The 11,051-nt window shown below is 41.3% G+C and overlaps 1 protein-coding gene across 3 annotated transcripts in view; it reads right to left on the bottom strand.

The window, feature by feature from the left end:
• Nucleotides 1-3,351: 3,351 nt before the first annotated feature.
• Nucleotides 3,352-11,051, bottom strand: part of TTLL7 (tubulin tyrosine ligase like 7) — a 55,734-nt gene continuing 48,034 nt past the window's right edge. For all 3 annotated transcript variants that reach the window (XM_056844565.1, XM_056844563.1, XM_056844566.1), the window contains exons 19-20: nt 10,385-10,558; nt 3,352-3,498 (exon numbers count right to left, since the gene is read on the bottom strand). In XM_056844565.1, coding sequence (XP_056700543.1) covers nt 3,384-3,498; nt 10,385-10,558 — 289 coding nt within the window. In that variant the 3' untranslated portion in view covers nt 3,352-3,383. The remainder of the gene's footprint in view (nt 3,499-10,384; nt 10,559-11,051) is intronic.

Genomic DNA, 11,051 nt, shown 5'->3' with positions numbered 1-11,051 from the left:
AAAGGCTTCCTCCCACATCCCATTCTTTTTCTAAACGTGACACTTTCTAAGCGCGCGCACACACACAATAACAGCCCCTTAGGGGTAGATTAAACACCAGCGAAACCTTCTCTTTGTCTCAAGTCTTACCTTTCCTCAATGTTCTTGCACAGTACTATCTCCATATATCTTCTACATGTCACAAGTCTAATATTCTTTAGTCATTTAGTTTTATAGTCTGAATAAAAGTTTGATTCTTCCATAATCCATGCTATCAGCAGACCAATGGTAACTTCCTGTGTACATGCAATGCATGCTTGGGAGGGCCCTCCCATCTATGCTTCTGAATTTCACCAGCTTGACAATCCATGTGAAATGTTTCTTTGAACACTTAATGTTTGCAACCCACCATTTGGGAAACCGTGTATTCAGTCACCAAACTAATTTGATGTTGAACAAACACAGTAGGGGGCTTAACGCACGGCCAATTTGTCTCGCTTTTGTGCCTTAATAGTAGCGAATCTCTGTGGTCCACACGCACGACCGTCCAAGTGCTGCGCATCGGACCCACCTTAGTCGCGAATTAAGGCAAAAAAAACCGGGTTAAGCAATCCCTGTTTTCTAGCGATCTTTTCAGTGCTAAACCGCTACTTTTTAAAATTTCGCTACATTACTGGAACGCCGGCGTGCGTGTAATCACATGACTAGCCCGCTACTAACCTCCTTTCGTTCAAGGACACGCCCCTTACTGGTCTCCCTCACATAGGCGTAAACTTGGGGGGGGCTCAAGCCCTCGAGCCCCCCCGAACTTGCGAGGGGGGACTGAGCCCCCACCCAAGGCAAATGGCAGCTGAAGCACAGTCCTGTCCTACCTTCCTTTTGTATAGGCTGACCCGTTTTTTGTCACATTTCCTGGCCGTCCCGTCTTTTTAATTAAAATGCCCATTTTGTCCTGTTTTGAATAAGCCCAGCCAGTTTTGTTGCCTCGCCCTCACAACACAGCTTTATTTACACTCGGAAGGAAAAGGCACAACTTTCCAGCTTTGGGTGGAAGCAAAACGTGGTCCGTCAATCTGATCAACGCGTTCCCATCCGCTGTGCTGTTGCGAGCCTCTGAAGTGGCACGCTGAAAAATGTACAAGGCTTTCCTTCCCCTCTCCTCTGGGCTGGCCACGAAGCAAAGAGGTGAAGTCGGGATGCACTAAAATGAATGACAGGCTAGCCGATTAGAAACAATGGGAGAGGATGCATAGCCTATTGAAGGAGCCTGGATTGCCAATTGCCTTGCATGAGCTCCATTGAAATACATTACAGCACAAACAGAGTTGCAAAGAAAATGTGGAATGGATTTTCCAGTAAGATCTCTAAACCCAGAGCTCTGGGACTGGAATGACAGCCCATGGGACTAGCACAATCCATCTTGTCATCCACACCAGCTTCTACTAGTGAGTTCGTTTGCAATGCCTGTAAACTTCTGAGGTATGCTAGCTTCACCAGATTGCCAGTTTTCTAACATCTCAGCAAAAAAATACCCACATCTTTTTTTCAGTAGCACCAACGCACCTCCCTCACTCTAGTATGCATTCCACTGCCCCACTCCAAAAAGCCATTTTATGCCTGAGAAGATCAATGCTTAACAGGTTGAGACAATGGTATACCGGAACGCTGGTGTTCCAAGAAAAAAAGGGGGAGAATCGCCCTTTGATTGGATAACCCCTCAGCCAATCCTTGGGCGATGTCACTCCCCTGCTATCCCGCACTGCGAACTATCCCACATTATATGGTTGGTTCAAACGCACGGGGAGCCTCCAGCAGCTACTTGTTTCAGACTTAATGTGGGATAGGCTGGCGTCATGAGTTTGATTATCCAGACTTAAATATTGTGGGATTAAAATATTGTGGGATAACAGAGGAGCGAACCAGGAACATTCTGCCCATGCGTTAATGCCCTAGGAGAGCCAATACTGCAGTATCATTGGCCCCACACTAGAAACTCATTGCTTTAGCCACAAGAAAGCTCCTGAAAGGTTCTCCAACCACACACCTTGCTGCAACATTGGAAAAGGTTTGCTGTGACATTGTGACTCTTTGCACACCAGTTTCATGTTCGGCTTGGTTCTGGTTCCAGAGATTCTCTGAATGATGGCCATCTCTGCACAGTAAGCTATTCTAAATATGCACAGAAGACGACTGAGTACAGTGATCCCATTTTAGTAACACTGCCACAGACAACGTAATATGTGCCCTGATTCTGTTATAAATAAGGCTGTTTTAAATAATTAGAACTAACATTTGACTTTGCTGACAAAGGCAAAAAATGGGAGAGGTTTGATAGAACTACCACTGATGATATCCATGCTACTTCCTTTGTGCTTTCACAGACATCTAATAGCTATGTCACATTCTTGCCAGATTCCTGGTCTGGAAAACCAATTCTTCCCAACAAAAAAAAGCCACTAGATAATTACATTTCTGAACCCATTTTTCATAGTTCCTGAAAGAAAATGCTACATATCAGAGGATTCCCCTTGCAATACAATGAAGCTTACCTTATTGCACAAATACTATTTCATAAGATCTGGAGAGGATATCATAGCATCACAGTACTTCAGAAAGAGGCCTGCTTTGTCCATTAAATAGCAGAAAACATGCACAGCTCCTACAAAGTTATAAATAAGTGTGTAGTCCCAGAAGGAACCCAAAGTCTCAAGACACAAGAAGGACAGAGGAAGAACCAATGTTAACCATTGCCGTCTGTTTTATTACAAGGCTCCAACTAGAAACTGTATCTGATAGTTTTGAATAATTTACCCAGTGGATTGTCTTCACTTAAACTTCAGCATGCCCTTACTGAAAAATAAAAATTACACATTTCTCATAATTTTCTTAATATCAAAAAAAGATGCCAGAAGGTACTTAGAATTTGGTTTTTACAGGTTGCTCTTTAGATGTGCTATAGAAATCATCTCATCATACTTAGTAGTTAATTATTACTTTATTCAGTCTTTATCATCTATTCTGATGACACATCAGTACCTATGACAGGATAACAGTAGGCTTTGCATAAATATTTCAAGTCCAAAGGTATTGTGCCTATAAAATAAGTTAGCACTGTAATAGAATCCCCAAGATTAATTCTATTTTAGTGATTCTGCAGCAAAAATAATATTTTTAGTAGGAAGGAATTACTTAAAAACCTAGCAAGATCGGGACATTCACATATCTCTGTAAACATTTTAATAGGATTTATTACATTTCCAGGAAGGTTAGGAAGTTTACAGCAGGTTTTTGAGCTACATTTTACATACTGTAATAAATATATGACAGCGTCTATGTTCAGTTCCATCGTACATTGAGGGGAAAATAAAAGAAATTGACCATTATAGATAATATTCCCATTTGCTTCAAGAATGGTCATATCTAGGTGTAAACAAAATAGAACGAGGCATTCCAGACGAGCTACACCCAAAACCGATGGAAGGTTTCATGATGAACTGCAAAGGTCCTGGCAGTGAATGTCTAAAAATTTTGTAGGAAGGGGAGAAAAGGAAGGCACAATTTTAAACATAAGGCAAATATTCATTAAAACTAAAATTAGTATGTTGCCATCTTTGGACACAATAACTCAACAGGGGGAGGCGGGAGACCAGGTAGCCCTGTTGGTCCAATAGAACAAACATCTACTTTACTGGCTGGTCCTCCTCATAAAGGTATTATTTTATTGCATTTTTTAATCCAGAGAAAGTTAGGTGTGTCTCAGCAGTGAACTGCAGCTTCCAAATGCAAGTAAAATAGATATTTAAATGATCATTACATATATATGGCCACCCTTTGGGTTGCAGAGATATACATTTTTGAGACTGAATTGGTTTTTCTCGTCTTCATGGAGATCCCTTCTTCATAGGATCTATGATACTTGTACCTCATTCTCCACTGTGGCATCACGTTCCACTCACATTCTCTATCTGTACTAGCACATTAAATGTTGAGCAGAATGCTTCTCCCATCCCAATTAAAAATGGAACTTTGAATATCTACAAGATATCACTTGCTGTTCTTGTCTTACCTTTCATTGTTCACGTGGAAGAGGGCTTTTTCTCTCTGAATTATCACAGGATGCATATGCTTTCATTATTTTTTTTACCAATTTAAAGCAATAATCTAAAGTACCAACAAATCAATGAAAATACCTAACAAATCTCCCCCAACACAAACCACCAAAAGGAGGTTGATAACTACATATATGCATACATGCATGGTTGCTCATACAAAGTAACATAAATTATACAGTGATATCTAAAGGCTATCTAATTCTCTGGACCATTTCTTGTATGTGCATAACCTTTTGCATGGGAGGCTGGCAAAGGAATATGTGCCAGGGGCCATTCACTACTGCCCTGGGATTAATGGATCATGATTAGATGGAATGTTTTTGATACTGGCCACCTTCTTGCTCCTACATCACATCACAGATGTATAATAATAAGCAGCAAGCTCCAGAATCTTGGCTTGTTTCCACATGACCACACAATGACCACTAAAAGCTCACACAAATGCTGAAAACAAAATGTTTGAAACTGGTGCCTCATAACCCAAGGGAGCAAAGGAACAAAACATGGAGGACATGGAGTTGGGGAATGGACCTTGGAGAAGATGCCTAAGTCGACTGGTAATAAGGAAGAAGGGATGGAAACTGCAGCTTGTGACATTCCCCAGGTAGACGAAGAATCTCATAGCCTATTGTGAAACCACAGTTGACTCAGGTTCAGGAAAAACAGCCTGAAAAAACAGCTACTATAAATGAGTGAGCTAATGTAAAAGTGGCAGTCTTAGCCACGGAGCATCCAAGGCAACAGCCCCGTCACCCCAAAGAGGGGAAAAGAAGATGAAGACCCTATGGCTATGCAGCCTCCTTGCCCCTTCTAGGATTGGGACAGAGGCCGGTTGGTTCATCAGTCACCTCATACACACACATACACACACACACCACCTCTGGGGCTTATGCAGCAGCCGGCTTGGTGGCTGGCACCCTTTTCTTAAGCCTGGGGTGGCCATTCACACCATAACCACTGCATGTAGAATAGTAGATTTATGTGCTCCCTTTCTCCCACTACAAATATGTCAACAGGATTTAAGGGCACAGTTGAATGCTTACATTCCATTGATTGCAATAGACCTCTGATATGTCTAACTTTCTCTGGAATGCCTCCAGCTCTGCATCTGATGTCCCTTCTTCACACTTCTGAGGAAATCATTGAGGAGATGAGCAGAGCCAAGTAATCTTAGCAAAATTGCAGATGTAAGGAATTTAACACATTTCACGTTTATTGAAGATTGGTTTAAGTTCACTCAGTCGGCATTTGAAAGCCACAGAAGAGTTTGCCATTTGGATTCCTTTTATTATTTGCAACTGCAAGGCTACTTATATTGTCTGTGTAAACTGCACTTGGGTTACATTTGAGCTGCACTGTTGTATCAATATCGGCCAATGTGTCTAACCTAGCCTTCTTGCTGCCATGCTAATTTTCTCCATACAGACTATTTTCAGCAAGACAGAACTCTCCAACAGACAAACCAGCCATCGGAAACCATACACTCCCCAAAGTGTTATACCACAAGTGGTGCGATCCCATTACTTCCGGTTTACTTCCGGAAGTGCCTCAGCACAACAGGATGATTTACCACTCAAACCCCCATTTAGAGTGGTAAATCATCCCATCGTTTCCAGAAGTAAACCGGAGGTGACGGGATAGCGCTGCTTGTGGCCACGCATGTGATCCTTGCTATCAGCCAGCTGATGGATTGGCGGGCATTTGCACGCCATTCCAAGCCACCTGGCAACCCTACTGCTTAGGTTATCTACCTAAGGCCTCAGACTTCCTTTGGAGGAGGAGGGAGGGAAGATGAGATATAGCCAGGATGGAATATGAGGAGAATTTTTCTTTAAAGATGTGTTAAACATATTTGGTGAATAAATACAGCATTCGCCTAGTTCCATCACTTGACTGTCATTTTGCCAACTGTTATTTATTTACTTCATTTATACACCACTTGTCTCCCCAACTGGGACCTAAAGGTTTACAGCTTTCTCCTTTCTTCCATTCGATGTTCACAATAAACTGGTGAGGCAGGTCAGACTGAGAGTGCCATGGAAGCTTGCTGGAGCTGGCCACACAGAATGGGGATTTGAACTTGGGTCTCCCAGATCCTAGTCTGATACCTAATCACTACACCACAATGGCTATTTGTAAGTGCTGGCTGAGTACATGCAAGAAGAAAATACATCTGTAGCCATTCCACTTTAGGTCAGGCCATACCTGTTTAGTTTTTGGGAAGAGTCAGTGTCAACAAGCACACAAAGATGAATTCCTTCAGATATGTAACTATTCAGGCTTATACAGTAAAACTTGCCTATCTGAAATGGTTTTACCTAAACCCTTCCTTATTCTAGAAATGCTTGTAAAATGCTTCATTTTTTTTTTCATTTTCAAAACTAAAGGCTGGTAATGACTAGGGTTGCCAGGTCTCTCTTTGCCACCCGTGGGAGGTTTTTGGGGTGGAGCCTGAGGAGGGCGGGGTTTGGGGAGCGGAGGGACTTTGAGTCCAATTGCCAAAGCAGCCATTTTCCCCAGGCGAACTGATCTCTATCGGCTAGAGATCAGTTGTAATAGCAGAGGAATAATGACGCCTTTGGGAATTCACCACATACTACTGACATTTTTATTGTTGGTGTTGCAGTGAATACAGCAGCATTTTCTCCAGGTGACCCCAATGCTGTAGGGAAATCATCTTCTCCCCAGCACTCAAACAACAAACCGTGGGTTTGTTAAAGAAAATACCCATTTTCTCCTTCCTGACAAGTATACTCAATGCTATTGTGACTGAGGGGCACATTGTGGCAATGAAACTTCCACAATGTTTAGACCATCATTATAAGCAACACACCTGCCGCCATTCCCACTTCATCCCTGCATCATTAGGCTGCTGCTTCTCAAAGGTGAGCATCTTTTTAAAAAAATCTATGCAGTGACCCCATTAAGAAGAAAAGGGAAAGAGACACACTTTTCAAGCCACAATAGCCTTGTAATTAAAAAGCCCACCCCCTCCCCAATACCAATGTGCACATCCCTCTTGTTCTTTTTAAAGGGCAAACAGGCTACCAGCCCCTTACTTCTGCATGGCGAGCTCCTACCGCTACAGAATCAGGCCCAATGGGAAGGTGCAGCTCTAAAGTTCCCACTGATTAAAAAAACTGCCTGAACACAAGCTAAGACATTAACAAAATATTGGTAGTTAAGACTACACTAGACTGTTGTTTAATGAAGCTGTGACATCACCACCACTTCATTATCATGGTTTTAGCAAACTGCTCATTCACCATTTATCAATGACACTCTGATTTATTTGCTTAAAAAGCAGGCAATGAGCAGAAGCAGAACTTGAATGAAATCCCACAAACAATAATTTATCATGAATCATCTAATAATCACCCTTTAATCTCTCCCCCATTACTGATGCAGTATAATTACTTGCTGTTATTAGATAAATGCTCTAAAAAGTACATAGAAACACCACCTACACTAAATGGAAATGATGAAACAAGCAATGCATAATGCTGGAATTGATTATAGTTACTGAACATAATAGAGTGCCCTGTTTAAAAAGCATTACATCATTGTATGGAACTACATTGATTAATGAAGATAGAACACACCCTGAAAAAGCCATTATGATTAGTCCTACAAAATTACTAGGCAATGCCTTGACAGCATGGCAGTGCCAATGCCTAAGGGTGAATTTAAATGTCATGAAATAACAAAACAGTCAATGGAAAGATCCTATTAATTTCAGCATCGCTGGTAACAGGTGAAAATCTGAGTTGTACCAAAAGGAAAAGATCCCTCCAATATTATTTTTTAAGTGTTTTAAGAAATCTATTGCATTTGTTGTCATAAGGAGCCATTTTATAGGGTTTAACTGGGCAGAAATTAACAGACCTGTTTGGGGTGGGAGAAAAAGACTGGAACACACAGAGTTTCATTTTCTACTCGAGACTATTTTTCACATGGAAAATTAGAAATTTTTCCAAAAATTGGGAAAAGATCCCCACCTCTCATGAAATATTTCTCTTGGGATGATGAGTGAAATTCTTTTTATGTCAAGATTTCATGTATTTTCAGCTTCCCTTTACATCTTCAAAAGCCTTTCCGTTAACCTGTAACTATGTAAGGGAAAGCTGTGACATTACGCAATTACAATTCCTATATACTGTAAACATATATAGCTCAGATGCTCTTGCCTTCTTAGGACCCTGCAACCCATGGAAAAAACTAGGCTATGTGCAGATATAGACACACCAGGAGAAAAGGGCCAACATGTGAAAGAGGAGATAGCAAGAACATCCTGTCAATTTAATCTTAGTTAATAATCAGAAAAGATCATCTTTCCACTTTCATATATTAATAGTTCACAAGGCTCTTTTGCAGTGCAGTTACCTTGGCTCCACCAATTAACTTGGTTTTTCTACCAGCTGGTGTTAATTTGCATAGTGAAATCCATTTGTAAACCCTTTATATACAAGGGACTGGTCCACCACCAATTATGTACAAATTCTAAAATATTTGGTCTAGTTGAACGTTTTTGGACTCCTGTTTGCATTCCTGTTGAGCCAATAGATGTAATCTGTCAAAACGGAAGGAATGGCAATGGTTACCTAGGGGAATTGAAACTGCAGTCTGTTGGGGCCTTTGGGTCAAACAGCCAGGGCAGGAGAAAGGCAAAATAAGATTTAATTCTCCATTCCAGCACATACCATGGTTCCTCTGCCCTTTCAGATGCCATAGGCTGTGCTGCCCTTTATATCAGTAGCACTTCTGTGACTTTATTTTACTCCCTTCCACAGCCGCAACTTCAGATGTAATAGCTGAAAAGTGCTGCTGAAGCTCAAACCAGCTGTTGACTGGGTGGGAATACTTTTTTTTGGGGGGGGGGGAAGAGAGAAACTCTGCATATACTAAAAAAAAAAGTTGCCATTTTATTCCATTCGTCCACCGTTCTTTAACAAAAGAACTTCAGGGGAAAGCCCCTGCACGAGACTTGCAGCATTAGACTTTACCAGTGTTTGAGTCTGTCTAGCCTCAGTCAAGAAAATGGGTTCTTCTCAAAGCTACTGGTTTTAAACCACCATAGTGAGACTAAGAAGACTCTTGTTGGATTCAGCAGAGTTGTCAGTGGAAGGAGCATCAGTTTTCTTCTCCCCCTTCTTCACTGAATCCCCTCCAACCTAGATGGCTGTGGGTACATGTGGGTCCCATGACCCCAGCAATCAGTCAGGAAGGGGAATACAACAAAACTCCACATCTGCCAGCTGATCACTGGATCCCACTGTGCAAAAATCACCAATCACTGCTGTTATGTATATGTTAAGCACTATATGGAAATGTCACAGACTGTGCCTCTTGCTTTTCATGGCCCCTTGGCCTCATTGCTTACAGGGTTTTTTCTTGTGTGCATATACATTTCAATCACACATGTATACAAACTTCCCCTTGAATGTACACTGTTGACAACCCAGGATTGCATCTGTTTAGTGTGTAAATGGCCCTTAGATAAACTGGAGGTTTTGCAGGGAGGGAGCTTTCTAGAAAGCAAGCACTCATGGAGAGGGGACCTCAAGAATCAGTTCCAGAACATATTAAATTTTTCATTAGACCTGGAAGCAAGAATATTCATATGCTCCATAAATGGCACTAAGTTAAGAAGTGGCTTAAAGGAAAACAAATGGAAATGCATTATGAAACTATGGATAATAAGTTAGAAGACACTAGCAAAGTTTTGTCTACTCAGTAGGGTGGAGCAGTTGTCTGAATTTTAGTTTGACTTAGTCATAATACTAGTGAACCTAAGTGAATGCTTTTACAAAATGACTCTGACTCTACCTTAAGTGAAGGGGTAAGGGGATGCCTCCCATTTACACTCTCGTAAGTTCTCAAAATGGCAACCGTTATAGCTATAAAGATTTTGTCCTGCTTGTCATGCAGCCTATGAAAATATCCACTTTCAGAGATTAATGTTAAGTGTTTAGATGCACATACTGGTGGTTGTGTGCGTGGACTTCGCCCTTTGTTTACATGGGCCTGATCTACATGTGCAGTTTTGCGTGGATGCAGATGGGGTGCTCTCACTAACGTGAGTGGCAAGCTTATAGAAGCAGCGTGCTTGTAAAAAACTGTGGGATTGGGACAAAATATCTCTTGCTTTTTAATGTTAAAAACATTTTGGTGTGTTTTGCAACTTGAGCCCCCAAAAACAAAACACCCACATACAGTGGTACAACCAAATCCTTGCAATTCTGCATTTCTCTTAATGATAGAATAAGGGAAGTTGGAATGGACGCAATATATACCTGGTATCATCCCAGTCAGGGTTAATTCCAGTGAGGGATCCTCTAGAATCTGTGGAGTATTTGTAAACCACTAGCAGGCACTGTTTACAAAGCTCTACTATTCGTTGGCAGCACTGGAGTTGATCAGCAGTCACTGCTTCTGTGCTTTTACTGAATATTGTCTCCCAGGAGCTCCTGTTGGCATGGAAACAGACATGACCTCATGTTTTCTGTCACAAATGGCAATCTGAAAGCTTTACTGCTCTACATGAGAGACTTTGCCATGGAGAAATAAGAGAAATAAGGCACAACCTTGCCCATTTACAGAAAAATGCCTACCCTATTTCACCAGCTGCTGGTGAGAAATATAAAGACACAAATTAAGACGTTTAATCTTCATATTTGAAGAGGCCTGTAAACAGTTATTCAGAGTACCTAAGTGTCTCTATGGCACAATTGTTTAGGTTTAGCCCTCCCCCAAAAGGCCGTACGGACATCATTTCAAAGGGAGTATAATACAAAATAGGCAGACACTGACCTAGGCTCAAGCAACTCACAGAAACTGTAGTGTCAAAAAAAACCAACTAAATGAAGGCATTCCCAGAATATAGGTTTTCATATTGAATAACTTACGTCAATCATGAACAAAATAAAATAAAATGTGTTATCAGAACATAAAAGCCCCAAA

The sequence above is a fragment of the Euleptes europaea genome, chromosome 2 (genome assembly GCF_029931775.1).
Source record: "Euleptes europaea isolate rEulEur1 chromosome 2, rEulEur1.hap1, whole genome shotgun sequence".
In the NCBI taxonomy this organism is placed as follows: Eukaryota; Metazoa; Chordata; class Lepidosauria; order Squamata; family Sphaerodactylidae; genus Euleptes; species Euleptes europaea.
This window is presented reverse-complemented; position numbering and strand designations above follow the sequence as displayed.